Source organism: Artemia sp. Qi Xiang Cuo, chromosome 5, assembly GCF_049724085.1.
Source record: "Artemia sp. Qi Xiang Cuo chromosome 5, ASM4972408v1, whole genome shotgun sequence".
NCBI classification, from domain to species: Eukaryota; Metazoa; Arthropoda; class Branchiopoda; order Anostraca; family Artemiidae; genus Artemia; species Artemia sp. Qi Xiang Cuo.
Genome location: NC_142798.1, coordinates 21,522,232 through 21,544,862, shown reverse-complemented (window position 1 = coordinate 21,544,862; position 22,631 = coordinate 21,522,232). Strand labels below are relative to the sequence as shown.

General features: G+C 35.0%; 1 protein-coding gene across 1 annotated transcript; it reads right to left on the bottom strand.

Annotated features, from left to right (window-relative positions):
* Positions 1 to 36: 36 nt before the first annotated feature.
* GCC88 (GRIP and coiled-coil domain containing 88 kDa) lies at positions 37 to 21,815 on the bottom strand. The gene is made up of 2 exons (XM_089089432.1): positions 21,778 to 21,815; positions 37 to 1,924 (listed from the first exon to the last, which is right to left on the bottom strand). The coding sequence occupies exon 2, from the start codon at positions 1,918 to 1,920 to the stop codon at positions 37 to 39; it is 1,884 nt and encodes a 627-aa protein (XP_088945558.1). The 5' UTR covers positions 1,921 to 1,924; positions 21,778 to 21,815.
* Between the last annotated feature and the right edge of the window lie 816 nt (positions 21,816 to 22,631).

The following is a 22,631-nucleotide window of genomic DNA, read 5'->3' as shown; positions in this document are numbered from 1 at the left end:
GCCGAGCATGGAAAATAATAGAATCACAAAAAAAGGTTATTTCCAGCTAGGATGCCTGTTTTTAACTTTTAGAATCTCTTCTGGAGTAAAACATAATACAGTAGATATAGCATTGAACAAATGCAATTGAATCTGCTTATCATTTGTTGAAAAATACTCGAAGATGATGTTTTTCACATATTCCAGATTAGCATTTTCACGAGTCTTATCCAAGTCTTGCTTCCTTATCTGCTTCTTCAATTCTTGCAACTGCTCCAAAAGCATATTTTGACGAGTGTTGTTATCAATTTCTAATTCTCTAATACTAGCTTCAAGGTTAAATTTGGCTTTACGTAAGCTGGATATTTCATTATCCTTCCTATACACGTCTTCAACAAAATGAAGTATTTGAGACCCAGCAGGAGTGGTTGCTGACGCTACTGTTATCTGTGAAAGACTACTCGTTATATCTTCAGCGGCAGTGTTTGAAGATGCTGAGGTTCCCCTTTTCAAATTCACTGGCGAAGCCAAAACATCATTTAATTTTTTGATCTCTTCGTCTTTTTCAGAAATCACCTTAAGTAGACGCTCGCGTGTTTCTCTAAATTTTTTAGCTAATTCAGTGGGCTGCGACTCTATCTTGTTTTCTAACTCTTTTATCCTGTTTTTGTAAGATTTTTGGGAAGAGTCAAAGTCACGCACAACCTGAGCCTTCTCAAAATTGACAACTTCAAGCTCAGTTTGAAGGACCTCTATTTTGTCTTTCAGGAAACTAATTTCCTTTAAAAGGGGGTTATCTTCGGATTTCGGCCCACTCAACTTATTTCGTAAATCCTCCACTTCATTTTTCAAGTATTTGGCTTCTCTTTCACATACAACATGGTCACCGTATTCTCCAAAATGTGCTCTCAAAAATGCATCTACATCTATGTTTGTTTCGTTGATACTATTTAAAGAAATTAGCTCAGCTTTTAATTTAATTAAGTGATTCATTACGGAATTGACACTTTTACAGGAGTCTAAATCAGCAGTATGTCTTGGTATTGCCACCTGGTTTTCATGCTGCAATACTTTAGCCTTGTAAGTTGCTATTGTGACGGCATCTTGACTTCGAAGGCTTTCATATCTGCAGATTGTTTCTGTCAATTCATAAATTTTGGACTCCAATGAACTCACTCGTAATTCATGAAGTTGTGTCACTTGCCGCAAGTTTTCTTCCACAGTTGCAACTTTAAGCCGCTCAGCCTCTAATTGTTTTTCATGGTCCTCTGACATTGTTCTAATATGAAATTCTAATGTTTTTATTTTTTGTATTTTTTCTTTGAGAGAAGATCCCTTCAAATCTGCTGATTTTGAAAGCTGTAAGATCTCATCCGTTGATTTTTTATACATAATCTCTTTAGAAGCAAAACTATGCTTAAGACACTCAACTTCCTTGGTAAGTTTCTTATATTCATTTTCGTAATATTCTTTTTTCTGTTTTTCCTCCTGAAGAGAACGTTGTAGTTCTTTAATAACCGATTGATGATTTGTGCGTTGCTGGTCTATATGGCCCATATCATTCGCCATTCGAGTTCTTAAGTCCTTTATATGAGACCTATATTTTAATGCATTAGCATCAATGCTCTTTAAGGCATCAGCCAAAGATCTTTCAACTTCTTCTTTTTCATCTATAAGTTTGTTCCTTTCTTCCTGAAACGCAGCTTCTAGACGAGATTTTTCTATGAGCGCTAGCTTCAGCTTTTCTTGAAGAGCAATATTATCGTTCGATCCTTCATCATGGGGATGGCTCGTGTTGAACTTCTGGTTTTCTTCTTTCTCTTTCTGGAGGGTTCTATAAGCTTTAGCAAGCTCTTTATATTTCAGTTCTAGTCTTGCAATTTCCTGCTTTTGTTCTTCAACTATAGATGATAGCTGAAGTTGTTTCTTAAGTTTGTCCATTTAACTGTAAAGAAAGAAGACACTCAAGAGCTTAAGTGTGCATAGTACACTTGCTTATGACATGGAGTCTAGGTCTAGACTCCGACATGGAGTCTAGGATCAGGATTTCGAATTTAATTTTTAACCATTGGCTTATCGACAGATTTAAACAAATATTAATCAAAATTTACGTAACCGGTAATGGTTTGATATTTTCCGTTAATTAAAAAAAAAGACACCTCAGAAGCAAGAAGAATAAAAGTAAGGTGAAAAATGAATATACTAACGAATGTGTCAAAAATGCCATTTTATAGGAAAAAGAGGGCAGCAGAGGTATGTTGAAGCCCACTAATCAAGAAACATTTCATAGGAAGTGTTGTGCATCTAAACGTTTCATAAGGAGTGCTGTACTCACACATAGGGTGATAACAGGATCCTCCAATTTAGGACCATTCAAAAGGTTGTAAGAAACAGACTAAATGTAGAAAAACTAGTAAATTGGGGCCCAAAAATTCATTACTTTGCCATTAAATTCCTTTCCCAAGCGCATTTTTTTTTATCTTCTGTAACACTTTTGGTTATGTCCATCAGTGTAAATCATTCTTATTTTAACATGAAACCAGTTTTTTTCCTTAGTAGGGTCTTTATTTCATAATCCAGTTTACAATATTATTTTTCTTACTTGGTTTTACTGTTTTAACTGCTTTTTATGTCCGGTTCCTCTAGTAGAGCGCATAACTAAGAGGCGAGTGTTGGAAAACCGATCAAGGGGTTCTCAGACAGAACACACTTTTCTGCAAAATTTGTATGTAGATCAAAGCAATTATTCTAGAGTAGGGATGCCTTTACTCTAAAATAAAAAATATATTTCTGTAACAACTACGCATAAACTTTCGTCCTATCTCTTTTCTAGTTTCCATATTTGGTCCAAGTCCTTACTAAGTCGCCATAACCACGGGCACACGCAAGGGATAGTACCATCCCCCTCACAGTCTTCCCACCACTCACTAAATGGTCTTCAGATGTAATGGAAATTTTCTGCTTTTTAATTCAGTTCATTTTTAATCCACTGCTAAGGACACTTTATACAAAACTTAGAACATTAATTACGCCCAAAAAAGCATGATTTGTTTAGAGCTATCAAACGTAGCAATAATACTCGAAAACAAAAAAAAGCAAAAAACTGACAGATGACTAATCACAAGAAAACAGAAAAGTGAAAAAAGACGCTTGATGTAATGGAAAGACACATGAATATCAATGGAATCCCATAATACAATGGCGTATAATTGCACAATCGTTATTATAGAGGTGGGGTGATTGATCTTAGTGTAGATGGTGGGGTGGGTAGTAAGCCTTAAGTCTCAAATAGCACGTTTTTGTGCCCAAATTTCTTAGATCAATGGAAGTTTTGAGGGGGGATACGAATTAATTTAAAATATCCCTTCCTTCCAGGAGTATTTTTGGACTAAGCTTGGTGCCGCAAGGTGAGAGCTTTCTGTTATTTCACAAATTCTTCGTGTAGCATATAAGTAAGCATTATATGCTGGTGATCGTTTATATGCTTACCCGTACAACGGGGAGAGAGGTTTAGAGTGGATCATGAAGGCGATCAAAAAATTCCTGGTGAGTGATTGCGATCAGAGCTTCTTTTTTACCAATATTTAAATGGGAATATTTCTCATTTTCTTATCCATATACTTAAATGATTTCTTATGCCACACTGCTTTTCCATTTAAGAAAAATTAAGCGAGAAAATGGGTTTTAATTTCAACAAAGCAGTGAACAAAAATTAAAAACAAAACAACATTATAATTTAAAAATTCTGAATATTTCGGCCCCACCTCCGGGAGCCCTTCTCAACGGAAAAAAGCGAAAAAAATTAATCAAGGGAAAAAAATACAAAATAAAAAATAACACAAAAAAAGACAATTAAACACACAAAAAGAAAAAAAATAAGTAAGAAAACACTCACATTATAAACAAACCAAAGCTTTGGTTTTATTCTTATGTAGTAGCATCAGTGCTGGAAGTTCGTTTATGGTGTTGCTCCTCCTCAACGCCTCACTCTTTACGCTATAGTTTTAGTTTTGCCCCAATTCTTCAAGAACGACTTCGGAAACACGGTTCGTTTAATTAGAACAATAAGAAACTTTTTTTTTAAGTGTTAAAATGCTTTAGCATAAACAGCGAAGGGTTGAGGAGGAGCAACCCCATTGATATACGCAATAATTTCTGTTCATTTTAAGTTTTAATATTGCTCCTTACTTTCAGTTGAAAATTTTTTTTTTTATATTTAATTTCTGATCGTTTTTTAAATATTTATGGGATATCCGGCACCCCCTTCATGGAAATTCCTCTTCCCCCATGAAAAATTCCACCACAGAAACATCCTCTCACCAGAAAAATCCCCCTCCCCCCAACTCCCCCCCCAGCAAAAATCTCTTTTTTATTGAATGTTGCAGATAGAGCTTGATCCTAAAAAGAGCAGATTGCGTCACACTTTAAAGCTCGTTTATCGAAAGAACAAGAAAAAGACGAACTGCATAATCAGCACAACTTTTTAAAGTGCAGTCAGTTAATAAATTCCCAGCATCACAGATATAAATAAGAAAAAGAAGGGGACCTAGTATTAATCCTTGAAGGATTTCACAAAATAATTTTAGATTCACAAGAAATTGTTGATCTAAATAAACAGCCCGGGATCTACTGTCTGAATATAATAAAATCTATGATGTGATAAAGGTTGGGCAACTCAGTCTTCTCATTTTTTTTAAAGCATAATTGTGTGGTTAACAGCATAAAAAACCTTAGAGAGGTAAATGACCAGGAGTACTGGATTCAGAACTCGCATGATCATCTGGCTATGGCTGCATAGCAATATGGGCTACAAAACTCATATCAATGTCAGGTTGGTGCATGCCCAATTGCTTCGAAATAATAGAACCTACTTTAGATAAATATAAAAAATATTTATTACCAAAAAATGATCATTTAACTCATGGCTTTCTCCACTTTTCATGATATTCGGTAATATATTTATCTACTGAGTCTTTTGAGTTGTCTTATGATTTGTTCCTAATTTTCTGATCATATCTCTCAGCTCATAGTTCATCCATGATACATCTATTCTTTTACGCTGATTCCCTATCCAATGACGTTTATAGCATGTAGTCAAACCCTGATTCCTATATTCCACAAAAGTAAAAGTCTATTCTCAACTTCATCTGACTCAAAACAGCATTCTAATAAACAGATACAAGGATAAAAACAAACATTTAGAGTATTTTACTTGTAGTCAGTGATCCAAGGCTAGCTGCAGTTGGTTTGAGGAAGAATTCTAGGATAATCAGGGGCCCCTACAACGAATATCGGGGTGCACAAGTTCGCATGCATGTAGAACATGGTCATTTTAGCCTATAAAGTCAAATTTGGCCTATAGCGACGTCATACCGCTCTTTGTTTATTTCCATGGTAAGATAAACGAAAACTTTGTAATCTTGGCATATTCTGAATCCTAAGAACAAGTACTTTCACCTGGTATTTTTAGTTTTTCCTCACAACCATTATTATTTTTGTTAACCCCTATTTAATTTTGAAAACAAGGTTTTTTAATATACTTTTTCTTAGTTTTATCGGTTTTTCTGAAATTTTTGCCTACATAAGTATATTTTTTATGCTTTGTTTGAGTACTGCTCGTAATTAAGAGTCAAACTATATGCCTCTTTTCCAAAAAATCTTAATGTTTGAGCTACTATTTATTTTTTCTAAATAACATCATAGCTTTCAGAAATTAGCCTACAATGACAAAGTTTTTTTTAATTTATTTTAGTTGTTAAAAAAAATGAAAACGAATCAAACTGCACATCATTCGAACCGTCAGAATGTCTTTTACACGCTGTCAATAAAAACAAAGTGAACAAGAAAATTCCGTTTGAAGAAGAAAATCCACCCCCCCCCAAAAAAAAAAATTCTTAATAATGGCGTTTTACTCCAAATATTTTCAACACAACCTATAATTTTTATCTCACCAAACGATTTATAACTCTTTTTTTAATCAAATCTTGTATTTACATTTCATACATCTAATATTTTTAATCAGAAAAAAACAACCGATGTCTCGTTCTGCAATCGCATGCGCGAATTTGGTTTCCATATCAATAAAAAACCTGAGCATCTTACATATCGGGTTTTAGTAGCATAAAGCAGCAGAAGTTACAACATAAAAGGAAAGGATTTAGGATATTTTCTGACCTAGCTAAAGGTAAGGATTCCGGCAACAACGATTTTAGGGGGGTCTCAGTTGTCTTGCGTGAGGTAAACCATGTTTTCTAGCCTAGTAATGTTGTTTTCATTGTCGGGTTTTCATTCTTGTGTTACAATTGTTGTGTTTCCTTCTGACATTCAGTTTGTTCCGTTTCCCTCCGACCGAGGGTTCCACAACTTGGGATTGGTGTACATTCCATGTCCAAATTAATCCAGATTTAATCTCAGATTTTTACTTTTATTGCAAATTTTTGTGATGAATTCTGATTTTTAACAAAGATTTATTTTCTATAGGTTGCTCGTCAACGTCTCCTGCAGACCCCGGAAGAACTGTTGATGTGACTGGTGTATCGAGCGGAAGTTTCGGGAGGATTCCCCGGAAACGAACCCGACATATGGTAACCGACAACCCTCTTGGCACTCAAGCTAGTGAACATACATGGAACGTTAAAATCCCCAGGAAAACGCGACCGTGTGACTCTGCTTCCTTACTTTCTTTGTTTGAAAATAGTTACGAGACTCCGATGCCATTCTCGGTGCCGAACCTGGACCTCTGCTGGACGCTTTGTAGGTTGTGTTCCACGAAACTCCTTGAAGTGGAACTTGAAGAACCAACTCCCAGTCGGAAAGCCTTCAACGCAAGAATCGTTCTTTTCTGGTTTAGCAAAACCACCGTAGGTTACTTATTCTTGCGTCCCTATTCACAAATATCCTGTGAAGTCGTAGCCTATGCCATTAGCATCTGTCAAAAAACAGCAGCGAAGCTTGGAAACAAGTACACAGTCATCAGTCAGGATGAAGCTGTTTATGAAATAAGCTATGGCCTTCGAAAGTCCCAGCCCGAAAAATTGTCTAATCTAATTCTCTTATTGGGCGGTTTTCACAAGCTCATGAACTATTAGAGAACGGTTGGATCTCTCATGGATGGAGCAGGACTAAAAGAAGTTATTGCTGCGGCAGAGATTCTCAGGGACGTTACTGCAAATAAGGTCCTTTTAGGTAAGAACTTGTACCAGGCACTCCATGCTCACTTCCAGGTCTACGAAGGAATGAACTCACTCTGTTGGGAGGCATTTGAGAATTGGCTTGAAACATCCTGCTTCAATTTAGTGCCTTCTACAGTCGAGAAATTTCGAATCCTGAGTTATGCAATTGAACGCTTTAAAAGTGAAACTAGTTCTGAAGCATGTAAACAGACAAGAGATGCGTTGGACAGTATTGCTCCGCTTTTCTCGAAGTACAACGAGTCCAGATCTACCATAAGGAATCATAGCCTCTGTATCAACTATTTAGATCTTATCCGATGGGGATCACACTTAAACGCCACAAAAGAGATGATTCCGGTTTTCTTCGCATCTGGAAACCATAAATACGCCGCAGCCGCGCTTAAGTACATATAAGAAATGCTACGCCTGCCTGAAAAAACGCCAGAAGTTCACAGGGTGTTTGTAAGTGGCAATTTTGTTGTTAGGAAAACAACCAAGTCGTTTTGCAGCATGGCATGCGATCTGGCTTTAGAGTCGACTGTGAATCTGGACATCAAAGGTCATCGAGGAGTTTCTGGTATATGAAAATGCCAAGGATCGATATCTGGCTACTCTCCCCTTTCTTGCAGCTGTCACCAAAAAGGTGAAAGTAAACTTGAATATGGATGAAGAGACAATGAAGCATCATTATGATATCACTGCGTTTACGAATTTGACCATAAAATGCCGAAATCGGGTTATGGATTTTGTAGAGTTGTTCAGAAACCCATTCAAAACGACGTGAACAGAGCTGCACAACTTTATGACGGGGATACAGCTCGAGAAGCCATATCAAATAGTCAGCTGAACTTCCAAGAAATTGGCTTCGAAGCCATGAGCTCGTATCTCGAAGGGACATCCACGAAAGTAAAAGTTGGCATAGTACAAACTTTCGCCTCTGTTGCCAAAGAAAGCAAAAAGAAAGCCACAAAAAAAATATTTGGGGGAAACTGAGCTGCTTAAACGAGCTCTGCGTCTTGCAGATGTGACAAAACCTTTATTTCTATGCCAGCTACTGAATTACATTCTACAGCCATATATAATCTCACATGTAGTATTAACTTCCAGTTGAAAGAAGCTTCATCAACGTGCTGGCGCAAAGTAAGCAGCCTTGAGCTAAACTCTGTAACTGTGTGGGTTGTAGTCATGACCAAAAATAATTCCACGTAAGGTTTTTGAAGACTCTCCTCGATCTGACTATATAGTTGATGTCATGAGTGGCATAAGGTGTTATCGACCAGAACAAAATGAGACGCTAGCAGATTTGGGAATAAGAGTTTACGATAGGATTCTTAGGAACATAACCTTGTCAGTCTATCCATTTGTTGGGTGACAGTTATGGCGGTCTGAGTCACGATAGAACCCGTGATGACTACTTGTTCAACCTCAAAGAAGCATCTGACTGTCGAGAAAGAAGAGGAGATCCTAGAGGAAATATTTCTAGCCCGTTCACTTCCTCTAGCAAAGCTGCAACACTCTGGGACGGGATTCTCCGTAGTCGCTCAGCCAAAGGTCGACTCTTGAAAGTTCTTTTCGAGGTCTGGGAGTACAAAATTTCGACCCGTCTGATGGTTCATCTCGCTGGAGGTTTCGAGAGTCAACATAGAGCTGTTACTGTTTCACCCCATGGAAGCTCTGCTGATGACGATCTGTCGTCTGGCCATGAGGAAGCAGACACTCGGGTGTTATACCACACAGCAGTTGCCGCAAGACGAAAGAGCACACTTGGGATAATACAAGCCAACGATACTGATATCGTCTTACTAGCTGCATAATACTTCCAGCATCTTGCTAGTCTCGGCCTCAAGCAGCTCTGGGTTAAATTTCCGTCCTACTGCATACCTGTTAATACAGCAGCATAAAAACTAGGAGCAACACTTTGCAACGCCTAGCCGCTTATACCCGGCTAGCGTGGATGTGACACCACAAGCTTTCTGTATGGAATTGGAAAGGTCCGCTTTTTTCGAGCTGCAAAGTCTTCAGAAACTTTGTTGGGGCCTTTAGATGATGAAGTTCTAGCCCTTGCAGAAATGCCATCATCTGTGCAAAGTGATGGTTTATCCAACGTCTGTAAGCAGCTTGTGGTTACAGTGTATGGTAGAAGTGCGACTAACTTCAAAAGTCTGAATGATCTTCGAGCACATTTGTGCCCAAGATTGGAGGATTTGCGGCGTTTACCACCTACTGATATCTCGTTTCTGCTTCATTTGAAAAGGTGCATGTTCGAGTCACTGATTTGGATCCAAAGCCACAAGCCCCGTATTAATCTACCTCAGGCTACCAATATGGGCTGGAGAATTGAAGATCATGAACTGAAGCCAGACCTAGTTTCTGCGATGCTGCATGGGCTAGCATCGCTTTCTTTTTTGTAACTATGACAAGACGAGATGTGGCTCGCACTGTAAATGCTCCAAAATAGGTTTCTGTGACAGCGCGTGCAAGTGTGGAGCTAACCCCCAAAAATCCCTACTTTCCGATGTAAATCAGAACGAGTCCGAAGACGAAGATGAAGAAGAAAAAGAGATTTTAGCCACCGTTTCATGTTCAGTTTTAAATATTTGATTTTTATTTGTTTTGATATTAAACTGCTAATGCAGTCGTCTAAACCTTACTTTCAGCTGATCATGACTGTTAACGTCTACTACATCAGCGGCCGTTGACCCGATCTAACCGATTGGATCATTGGCCCCTGCTATGCTGTAAATTAAAGTAAATAGTATCTCAAATCAGCCTTAGTCACCTCTGCACCACGCGTTCACACGGCTTCGCCACCTTGAGACTCGTGTATGAGCCAACGTAAGCCAGATTGTATCTACTACTACAGACAAAATAAATAGTTGCTCAAGAATTAAGATTTTTTTGGAAAAGAGGCACATGGTTTGACTCATAATGACGAGAAGAATTCAAATAAACCATAAAATATATACCAGATTCGCGCATGGGATCGCAGAACGAGGCATCTGTTTTCTTTTTCTGGTTAAAAATATTAGTTGTATAGAATATAAATATATTATTTGATTCAAAAAAGAAAGATCTATCGTTTGGTGAGATAAAAATTATAGGTTGTCTTGAAAATATTTCGAGTAAAACGCCACTATTCAGAAAGTTTTCTCTTTTTAGGGGGGGGGGGAGAATTTTCTTGTTCAAACGCTTATATATTCTTGCAGATTCTAGTCTCGACTTTGTTTTTATTAACAACGTATAGTGAACATCCTGACGGTTCAAATGATGTGTAGTTTGGTTCGTTTTCATTTTTTTTAAGAGCTGAAAAAATTTTCAAAAAAACCTAGTTATTGTAGGCTAATTTCTGAAAACTATGACGTTATTTAGAGAAAATAAATAGTTTCTCAATAATTAAGATTTTTTTTTTAAGAGGTACTTGGTTTGACTTGTAATAACGACAAAAATTCAAATAAAGCATAAAAAGATGTACTTCTGCAGGCAAAAATTTCAGAAAAACCGAAAAAACTAAGAAAAAGTACATTAAAAAACCTTGTTTTCAAAATTAAATAAGGGCTAACGAAAAAAAATAAAGGTTGGGGTGGGGGAAACTAAAAATACCAGGTGAAAGTACTCGTTCTTAGGGTTCAGAATATGTCAAGTTTATAAAGTTTTCAGTTTAGTTTACCGTGTAAAAAAATCAAAAGCAGTATGACGTCGTTATAGGCCAAATTTGGCTCTATAGGCTAAAGTGACCGTGTTATACACGCGTGCGAACTTGTGCACCCCAATATTCGTTGTCAGCGCCCCCGATTACCCTAGAATCCACCCTCAAACCAGCTGCTGCGAATGTGAGCCACCCCTTGAAAGATAACGGTCCCTGGGTCACTGACTATTGGAAAAATCAAACGAGTTAAATTATTCAACTTAAATTTTTTTTTAAATATATAGTAATCATCTTCTTATATATTTAAAGCATAAAAAAAGGAATTGATCACAAAAAAAATTAATAACTGTAGAAAATATTTTGGGGACAAAATATTATGAATTAACGTTGCTGTACTTGAATTTAAACGCGAAAGTTAACTTATGGTTGGTAGCAAATTATATGACAACATCAGGTTTAAAAAAATTAAGTTTAGATACCCTTTTAATGCCAAAAGAAAAAAAATTAAAATCTCCAGAAAAAATAAATTTAATTTTCTTGGACTTCCGTTAACAACACAATTGATCAAAACAATATCACATGATCGGGCCGGTTCTAGGCATTTACCCACCCCCGGAAAATCACCCCTCCCCCTCGGAAAATACCCGGAAAAACATTGAAGAAGAAAAAAAATGTAGCCAAACAATCATCAAAATTAAGCTAAACCATATGGCACCAAAAAGTTTAAGGGGGTTTAGCTATCCTTTGAAAGGATAGTTAGCTTTGGGAACCAACAAATTATTATTATTTTAAATTTTTACGGACGAAAGCGTTGCAAATTCTACGCGTTGGTTTTTCTTATCTTCCAGGTGTAAAACTACCACAAATTACCATTAATAAATAAATGAAATCAAAAACTAACAGAAATTACAATAGATAGCCTAGTCAAACTCAAAGCGAGCACAAATTAAAAGCAGCATGGCTGCTACACCCCAAATCTTCTTCAGACCAGAACATAATTTGCACTTTACTTAAAAAAAAAAAAAATAACTGTGAATTGTCAGTTTGATAAACATATTCTGATTTTTATTTCTTATAGTCTTAATACTTCTTTATTTGTTAAAGTCAAAAAGGTGAAAACATTTAAAATGTATTTTGTTTTCAGTAAAGTGCAAATTTTGTTCTGGTATTGAGATGTCGGGGTTGTCTGTCGTACTCATGTTAATTGTTGCTTGTTTTGAGTTTGAATTGGTTATTTATTGTAATTTCTGTTCGTTTTGTGTTAGTTCATTTATTGATGGTGATTTGTGGTAGTTTTACGCTCGGAAAATTATGTGAATTTATTTTTACTCATTTTTGGCTTAACGAGGCTGTTTACTATTCTTTGACAAACTTGTTTTGTAGAAAAAAATTGTTTATATTAATTTCTGTTCATTTTTTATTAACATAGTCTTTTTCATATACAAAAATACTTTATATCTTTTTATTATTTTTTTCTATAAGACTCCATAGTTTTTACTTGAAAGATTATTCGACATTTTTTCTGCTCATTTTTGGTTTAATGAGGCTCTTTACTTTTCTTTAAAAAACGTATGTTTCCCATTAACAAATACTATCTGTAAATAATTAAATATAAAAAAAAAAGTTTTTCAACTGAAAGTCAGGAGGAACATCAAACCTTAAAACAAACTGAAATTATTACATATATGAACGAGGTTGCCGCCTCCTCAAGACCTTGCTCTTTGCGTTAAAGTTTTTTTTTTAGAATTTTCAAATGTTCTAATTAAACGACCATTGTGTTACAGGAATCATTCTTAAAGAATTAGGACACAAATTCAAAACTTTAGCGTAAAGAGCAAAGGTCTTGTGGAATGGGCAACTCCTTTCATATACGTTATAATTTCTGTTCGTTTTAAGTTTTGATGTTGCTCCTTAATTCCAGTTAAAAAAACTTTTTTTTAAATTTAATTTCTGATCGTTTTTAAATAATACCGGGAAATCCAGCTCTCTCTCCATGAAAAATTCTGGTGCTTTTGTGTTATACACCACTCACTCAAGTTTATGATGTGTAAAACTCGAGAACAAACCGGTTTCTTCGTTACTTTTGAAACAAATTTTGGCTATATATTGGCACATTAGGGCGGAGGGAGGGGGGGGGCGGGGGCGGGTAAAGTATAGCGGTTCTGCATGCAAAATATATTAGGTACAACTATTCTGCATATTATGATACAAGAATTGTTTTCTGACTTCAAACTACCCAAATACTTTACCCCCCCCCCCTTATGTGCAATAATATAGCCCAAATTATATATTTTCCATCTATTCTGTCACTTGTCTTTGTCTCGTACTAAGCTGAAAGAAACTAACGAAGAAACCGGTTTATTCTCGAATTTTACACAGTGTAAACTTGAGTGAGTGGCGTATAATACACAAGTGCCAAAATTCCTCCCCCATACAGAAAAAAAACTCAAATAAAATTCTCAAATTTGGAAGGTCTAATTTTCGACGGGGGGTATTTTCCGGGGAGGGGGGGGGGGTGTATTTTCTGGAGGGGGGGGGGTTATCACTCGGGAAGGGGGTAAATGCCAGCCACCAATCGGGCCATCCCTAAAGCAAACCCATTTGCTGCTGATTTCTTACCTTGAAAAAAATGCGTCTTGTGCTTTATTTGTCCAAAACAAAAAACGTTTCAACCAAATAATCCTTGCTAAACTGTATAATTCAACAGCACTACCACATTTTTTATACACAGAACCATTTTGGATGATTTTCTCACAAACAAATAAACGTAAACTCCGTTCAGTATACTTCAAATTTGCAAAATATTTACTTCATTTCCCCCCCCCCCCCCGTGGACCCGAAATTCAGCATTAACCCACAATTATATATAAAACAGTCGACCCAGCAATAGGCCTATCAAAACGTATTTCGAAACAGAATAGGAAAATCAGTTTTCATCCAAGGTATCCCCTTCTTATACAGTGATATTTAAAGTTGGTTGCATTTAGAAGTTGTTCAGTGTCTTATAGATGTTGTTTGTTAATTGTTCCAATAAATGTTGTGATGTTTCTTTTTTTTCTTTTATTCTTTTTTTTTGTCGTTTTCTCTGTGTACTCCGTCTCTGTGTACTTTTTGTATTTTATGATGGGTTAGAAATAAAAAAATAAATAAATATAGCGTTTGAAAAGTTGGCACTATTGGTGGTTAAAAAAGACAACTGAACAAAACTATATGATCAACCTGGGAAATCTGAACAACTGGGGGGCTCGAAAGCTCCCTTGTAACAGATACCTAATTCTGTTTCAACCTCAACAGAAAACGCATTCTTAACTTATATAGCTAGACCTCATAGCGAAATCTTACTTTGGCTCTGAAAACACAAACAAAACCCTTCTATTCAAAGCTGAGACATTGGTGTCAAATCAGGCTGAAACGTTTCTGACAGTACCATAACATCAAAGCAAAAACGCGACTCCTTTAATGACCAAAACAGCAAATTGATTGCAGTCTCAAATCCCTGACAGTTGTAACAAACAACAACAGAAACAAGATTCATGGCCCTTTTTTCCTTTTTGGGAAAAATTAGCCATGCAAATTTGGTAACTTTTGCAAAATGCAGAAATCTACAACGAAATAAGTTTGTATTTCAAAAATGAAATATGATATTCACTGAAACTGATATTAAAGGTTTCAAAGTCCCTAAAGCAGGGCTCCCACGGCATCAATAAAGTTAATAAAGTATTCCACAAAGTTACATACCGTAAAGTTCGTTGCGCTCACATCTGAATTTTACCTTACTGACTTTATGGAAATTTTTGAAGCAATTAATTTGAATTATTCACACGTTCATTCTTGAATATATCTTACATTATTTTTTTACAACTTTTTCAATGTAATAAGTTAGTATTAAGTTAGCTGTTGTTTTTACTTTAAAATTTACTAAAGAAGGCTCACAGATAAAAATGAGGACCCAATTCTTGACACATTACTTCACTTATTTCCTTGAATGCGTTTTCAACACAAATTCTGTCATTATGTTCCCCTTGTGAGGATCTGTATATTATAGGTTTATTTCTCACTAGTGAAATAAGCAAGTCTTCTGCTTCAATGTTCCACATATCAATGTTCCACAATTAGAGAAAAAAGTTCAAGACTGGCTATCTAATTAGTTTCTTTTAGCTGAATTGAAATTTTCCACAAGTCTTCTCCTATTGGCTAAACTTTCCAGACTTTATTGAAAAAGTTAAATAAAGTTTAAATTCTTTCTGACAACCATAAAGTCAATAAAGTTATGAGAGGAAAACGGTTTATTAACTTTATGGACAGCTTTATTAACTTTATTGACGCCGTGGGAGCCCTGCTTAATAACAAGCTTCACGTCGAAGTTAAACAAAACCTTAATTGCTTTAATCATTATGATCAGAAGATAATCACACCTTGGTGGTTTAATTTTTTTTTTTACACTTTACATTTTTTTTACTCTTCTTGCAACATACAAAATATACATAAAATAAGATTCAATCAAGCAGAAACGCGTGAAGGCCTTAGAAAGAGGGAAACCTCAAAATCTGGTTTTAGAAAAAAAAAACACAATCAGCATTCTAATTGAATAAGAATAAAGCAAGCATGAGCTGGATCCACCTTTAGCACAACAATGTTGCAGTACATGATTTGAATCACAGATACAGGCCTAGCTGTTTTAAAGATAAACCAATTTTATAGGCTACAAGGAAGACTCCAAAATATATTGAGGTCTGAGTGGCAGCAACAAACAAATTAATTGGAAAATACTAAAGCCCAGCTGGTATATTCACAGTATAAGACAGTGTTAGTTGACATGATATTGGACAGTGCAGTAGGAAAGTACATTTCATTTCAAAAACAAGATTCATGACCCTTTTTTACTTTTTTATACTTACTGTCCTATCAAGATTATGATCATTATCTGGAAGTTAACAATGTCCAGAGGTTTCATTGCAAAACCAATAAGCAATAAAAGATTAGCAACATGAAAAACAAAAGCTCTCTATTGGATGTGTGGGCACCGCTGGCACCACTTATTGGAGGTTTATTATGCGGGGTCACCACTTTTAAAGGCAAAAATAGCGCAAAGAGTTGCTATGCCACTTACTGGAGGGGGACGATCCCTCTTTGGCCCCAAATTAGTGGGATTTCCGCGGTTACTCCAACGGTTCCGTATACTAACGTGATCGGATGGTCTATGGCCACATTTAAAGCCAAAGTTTACCGATAAGATTTCTAATTAACTCTTTTAGATTCGACCTAAGCTGAAACGTTAAAGAGTACATAGAAAATGCTTACTGTATTCACAATCACGCGGTATAAAATGAACTGACTAAAAAATGAACACTTCCTCCCGGCCTGCTAGCCACGTGCTCGGCGGGGGTTACTAGGGTGGTAAATGAATCTTTCCAGACAATCCTAGGACTACTAATTTACTAGTCAACCGCCCTAACTGCGTAATTTTTCCCTCGTGGTCTATTAAGCACGTAGGCAGTTAAGAGGACCAAAAATGGCGTAAAAAAAATAATAGGAAAATTAATATTTATTACTTAAGGAAGGAAAATAATTAAGGGGCCAAAAGAAATGAATCTGGGAGGGACATTTATCTGACAAAACTGGGACCAAGGGTTCCAACACTCACAAAATAGCTTTGCCTAGGTTTAGTAAAAATATATCTAATAGCTAAGTTCAATTTGGTTAACAGAAATATCGAATTAAATTCTAATAGTAATTTTCGAAATTAAAAAGCATTTAACCTCTTTAGCTGATACTTTCCACAAATAACCTAAGTTAAATCAGTGGTAGCATTGTTTGCTTAGTCAGAGTAAAAATTACCACTAGCAAGAGAAGCTAACAGGTCAAAGTATTATTTACACTTTACTGAAGATATAATATATTTCGAATGTTTTCTCTCTTACTATATTAACAAATCCAAAACTGTGTGTTTTTTAGGAATAGTCACTCAAACTTTATTATGTTTTTCAGTAATCAGTGTTTTTATGGCAACTTTCTTCTTTTTTTTTGTTGATGTTTTGACAAATAAAGATACTGCTTGAAATAAACACTGATGAAATGTAAATTATGCCTTTGGCCTTTGGAAGGCTTAGGGACTTCTTTCTTTGTTGATGTTTTGACAAATAAAGATACTACTTGAAATAAAAGTTGTTTTTGGTGAAATGTAAATGATGCTTTTGGCCTTTGGAAGGCTTAGGGACATTAGCCCTGCTCTTGTTTGTGGTAATTTCTGTGCATTGAAAGTTTGACTTGATTATTAATTGTTATTTCTGTTTGTTTTGGATCTCTTTTATTTGGTTTCTGCTCTTTTTATGTTTCAATTATTTTTTGACTTTAATTATACATGTTTCTGGTTTAGTGTAGCTCTTAACTTTTCCTTAAAAAGCTTTTTTTTAAAGATTTTTAATTAATACTTGAAGGATTGAAAAAATAAGGCCTTAGATAATGATAGTATGGTAAATGTCTTTTTGAAACATACTAATTGCAACATAGATAAACTACTGACAAAGATGATAGTTTTTGAAAAAGGAAATTCACATAGCATTCTTAGAAAAAAAAACTTTAACTGAACCTTTATAAGAAACCTTTAATTAAAACTTTATAAGAAAGATGATAGGGATGAGTGCAGCCTTTACAGAGACATCAGTTTGATTTTTGTGGGAAGCAAATTACATAGCAAGATGATACTTGTCAGAATGAGAGATGCTGCAGATGATAAAAGAGAAGATGAGTGGGGTTTTAGAAATGGGAGAGGATGCAATGACCAACTTTTCACTTTCAGATTAATAATTGAGAAGCTTCAGAATTTAATGACCCTTTAGTTACTTCTAACACTGATTGTCTACTCATAACCATATATGACATAATGAGTGATGTGATGAGTGCAGTTAAGCTAAACAGGTTGCTGGCAAAAGGAGAGAGAAGTATGAGAAAAACAAGGACGTTTTCAAATTGATTGTCAAAAACCAATATAAGCAGGATGAGAAAGCAGCAGCTCCAAAGAAACGTCATGTTTTAATCCAGATTCTGAAAGAATTGGTGCCAAAAGCCAGACTTTAGCATAAAGAGCAAGGTACAGGTCAAGTTTTAATGTTGCTCCTAACTTTATGTTGAAAAAACTTGTTTTTAATTTAATTTCTGATTTGTTTTCTAAATAGTGCTGGAAAATCTGCCCCCCCCCCCATTCAAGATAAATTCCCTCTCCCTGAAATTCCTGTATGGAACGTTTTTCCCATGTAAAATGTAAAATCCTAGTTGCCCTCCTATATTTTGGTCACTTAACAAGGGCACTAGAAATTTTAATTTCCATTTATATGACACCTCTTCTGATCTTCTAGAACTATTGCTGCAATACAATCATCCCTGGAGAAAAGCAAATAAACACACATCTATGACCTTCCTTCTGACAAAAAATATAAATTTCCCATTTTTGCAGATGAGAGCTTGAAACCTCTATGCTAGGGTTCTCTGATATGCTGAATTTGATGGTGGAATTTTTATTACAATTCCTTGACTTTTTGGGGGTGTTTCCCCCTTTATCCAACATAAAGCAATTTTCTCAGGCTTGTAGCTTTTGATGGGCACCATTAAACTTAATGAGATTTCTATATTTGGAATCAGCATAAAAGGTCAATTCTTTTGAGGTGTCTATTGTTATTAAAATTATGTTTTTAAGAGTTTTTGGTTGCTATTGTTCCAAGTTGCTCCTTACTTACAGTTAGTTACCATGAACTGTTTGATACCAGAAAAGTATATTAAAGTAATTCATGCCATGTACAAGAATAATAGTGCTGTGGTTAAGATAGGAAGTCAGATTAGTAGTTGATTAGGAAAGGAACCAGGAGTTATGCAGCATTGCATTCTATCCTTTAAGGAATTACTCTGATGAACTTTGTTCTAAGGAACAGACAATTTGAGCATCCTAGAAAATTTGCCAGCAATCTATTTGGAGAAAAATCGTCTGTAAGAGTAGATAATTATTTATTTTGGTTTTATGCAATTCAGCTTAATCCAGTTTAGGCTACCAGAACCTAGAAGCAGGGTTTGGTTGGCCTATACATTTAGAGGTTGGCCTCTCCAGAAGGAAACACATTAAAATTTTTAAAACTGGTTTAAATTTTTTTTAAATACTTCTATTATTTATAAAACCATATTGCTTTACTTTACCCCACCCTTTCTTATATATAAATATAAAGGCTAGCCCAAAACATATATTTTTCTTGAATTTGCTTCTTGCTTTTTCCCATTGACATTACCTTAAATTGCATCTTACCTCAAACTGCATTTTCTAGTGACTTAGGTTAAAGAACCTGTAGATGTAAAAACATTACTTGTTATTAAATTCATTTTTAAAAATGGTAAAATTCTACTTTAGCTACTTTTGGCTATCCTGGAAAGGGGCTAGGTTAGGAAAATGAAACTTTCAGGGATGGGTATACAGGCTAAATATGGTCCAGGAAGGTATTTTGAAGGACCTGCCTTCACTCATTCTCCCTCTAGAGGTCCTGACCTTTGATGACCTTTAAAACCTGTGTCTTATAAAAGTGAAACCTTGCAAAATAGATCTTCTGCTTAAAGGAAGCACAAAAAATTGTTTTCAGCTTCACAACTTTTCTCAATCCCAATTTATAAGGTTTTAAAGATATGCAAATACATAACATAAATTTTGAAAAAAACATTGATCTGGCTTAAAATTCTACCCAAATAACATAGATAGATTATAGATTGCTAGAAAATTTGTTTATCAAAATAAACAAGATTCTTGGAGGTTTTGATATTTCAAGGTACAAGAATAGACATGGAAATTAATTTTGAAAAGACTAAGTTGCTCAAACTAGGAAGAAATGAGGAAAAATAGGTGATGTTAGGCAACACTCGTAACAAGAAAATCATTCAAGTGGTTAACTTTACTCATCTGGGTGGTATTTTAGTAAAGATACAATAATCTCAACCATGGCTTAAACCATAAAAATATTAACAGCCTAAAAATGTATCTCTTTTTTATTTAGCATGTCTCCTTCTTGAGAGCTGCTACTCTTTAAATTTACCAAAACTTTAGTGATTTAACTGTTGAAAGCGTGATTAACTGTCCAACTACTGGGTAATCTTACCCTATTTTTTTATGGCTTGTCTCTACAGAAAAAAAAAACACTTTAAAATTTTAATAATAGTAAATGAAGTTTTCAATATAATTTAGCCAGGATGTAAGTGAACACGTCACTTGATGTCCTTTTTATGCTCTTTCGCAATTCAATAATTGATTTTTGGGGAAATTATATCTTTGACCATTAATGGGGCCCCAAAAGGTAAAAAATTCCATTATAACCAAAAGTTAAAAATGTATCAGGTGTGAAAAAATTCAAATTTGTATCCAATTCTGAAATATAAATTATTATTTTCCTTGGTCTAAATAGTAAAAACTTATTTTCAAAACAAATTTGCAGGAATTCTTAAAAAGAGTCTGCAACCCCTAAAAAAACAATCACAGCAAAACTGATGTAATTTTTTAGGAATTTCTGGCTCTTTTTAAAACTTCTATGAATTTGTTTTCAAAACAACTGTTTACTTTCAAGACTTAAAAATAATGATTCCTATTCCTCAATCAGCAACAAAAGGCCTTTTTTTCACTAGTCAATTTTTTCAGACACATTTCTCAACTGCTGGTTACTATAGGCTGTTTTGAGCCAAAATGTAATTTCCTCCACAAACAATTATTAAATTAAAAGAGAACATAAAATAGACATAAATTGATTTATTCACTTTCATCCTAGCTAAATTATGTTGAAAACTGCATGTTTACCCTAAAATACTTTTAAGAATTCTAAAATATTTACTTAACCTATACCATTTCTAAGAGCACATTACTAGCCTAAAATTAACCCCCTTCCCCAAATGTGCAAATGTAGGTCTATAGCCCAAATTAGCCTATATTTGTTCCATAGCTTTTCTGTGGGCTAGGCCCAATAATCTCCTGGTAAAATTCTACTTCAGCTACTTTTGACTATCTTGGATTGGGGTTAGGTTGGGAAAATTATTTTGAAATAAATACCTCTACTCTTTATCTCTCTAGAGGGTCCTGAAATTTGCCTACATGACAGGTCAATACCAATTGAAATTTTGACAAAACAACATTTTACCTTAATTTTCAGTTTCATTTTCTCTGGTTTTAGTTCTGAAAATACAATTCCTGTTATTTGGGTAGAATTTTAAGCCAGATCAATGTTTTTTTTTCTTCTTTTTTAATTTAGGATATGTATTTGCATATCTTTAAAACCTTATAAATGAGGATTGAGAAAAGTTGTGAAGCCAAAAACAATTTTGTTGTGCTTCCTTTAAGCAAAAGATCTATTTTGCAAGGTTTTACTTTTATAACACACAGGTTTTAAAGGTCATCAAAGGTTAGGACCCTCTAGAGGGAGAATGAGTTGAGGTAGGTACTTCAAAACACCTTCCCAGACCATATTTAGACTGTATACCCATCCCTGAAACTTTCATTTTCCTAACCTAGCCCCTTTCTAGGATAGCCAAAAGTAGCTAAAGTAGAATTTTACCATATTTAAAATTAATTTAATAACAAGTAATGTTTTTGCATCTACAGGTTCTTTAACCTAAGTCACTAGAAAATGCAATTAAAGGTAATGTCAATGGGAAAAAGCAAGAAGCAAATTCAAGAAAAATATATGTTTTGGGCTAGCCTTATATATATATATATATATATGGTTTTATAAACAACAGAAGTATTTAAAAAAAATTTAACCAGTTGTAAAAATTTTAAAGTCTTTCCTTCTGGAGAGGCCAACCCCTAAATATATAGGCCTACCAAACCCTGTTTCTAGATGTTGGTAGCCTAACTGGATTAATCTGAATTGCATAAAACCAAAATAAATAATTATCTACTCCTAGAGACGATTTTTCTCCATATAGATTGCTCAAGATACCATAGATAAATTTTGGAAATCTTACCCCAAAAAGCCATGCAGCAGGTATTCGAAATACTTGCTAAACTAACAAAGAATGCCAATGCCAAATCTGAAAAAAGCTGAAGGGTGAATTTAAAAAAGTTTTTGTGACACTTTCCAAAAGAATATTTTGTTTGACAGATTAAAAAAAAAGATTGTATTGGTACTTGTGCATTATATAAAACACACTCAAGAAGTGAAGTTTAATGAATGCTAATGAAATAAAACAAAATATGATGAAAATACAAAACTTTAGTAACAAAATTATGAAAATCACCACAAAGAATTATGGAAGGGGAGCCGCCCATAGCGCGTAACCTAACCAAAATACCAACTGAATATTAAATTTAAAAAAGCTATAATATGGTTTCTCAATGAGCCAAAGGTTATTGTCTGGGATAGACAGCGTAAAAACCGGGTATTCCTAATACAAGTTCTCGAGTGTGTTTTATATTTTAGATAAGTACAATTATTTGTACACTCACAACCCTGGAATTATAAAGTTTAAAAATAAGGCCATGGGCGTAGGCAGCATATTGTCTAGGGGGGGGGGGAGTCAATAGTGTGATTGAGTTTTATCAACGGCTTTTTCCAAACCATCTGCTTTTTCAGCCATATCTAATGTAAATGTGAAGGTCTAGGGGGGCCAGCTGCCCCCCCCTACACTACCTCTCTTGGTTTTATTTACTTTCTTGTAAGTATTTATGTTTACTATTCTATGGCACTGACTTGGTCGTGTGAAGGTGGGCCTAGGCCTGTTGAAATCGGAAAAGACTGCAAATCAAGGCCCAAAAAGAGCAATTTTTGCTAAAAAAGAGTGCAAGTCAAAGTATTTGATTTGCAATTAGCTGTATTTTT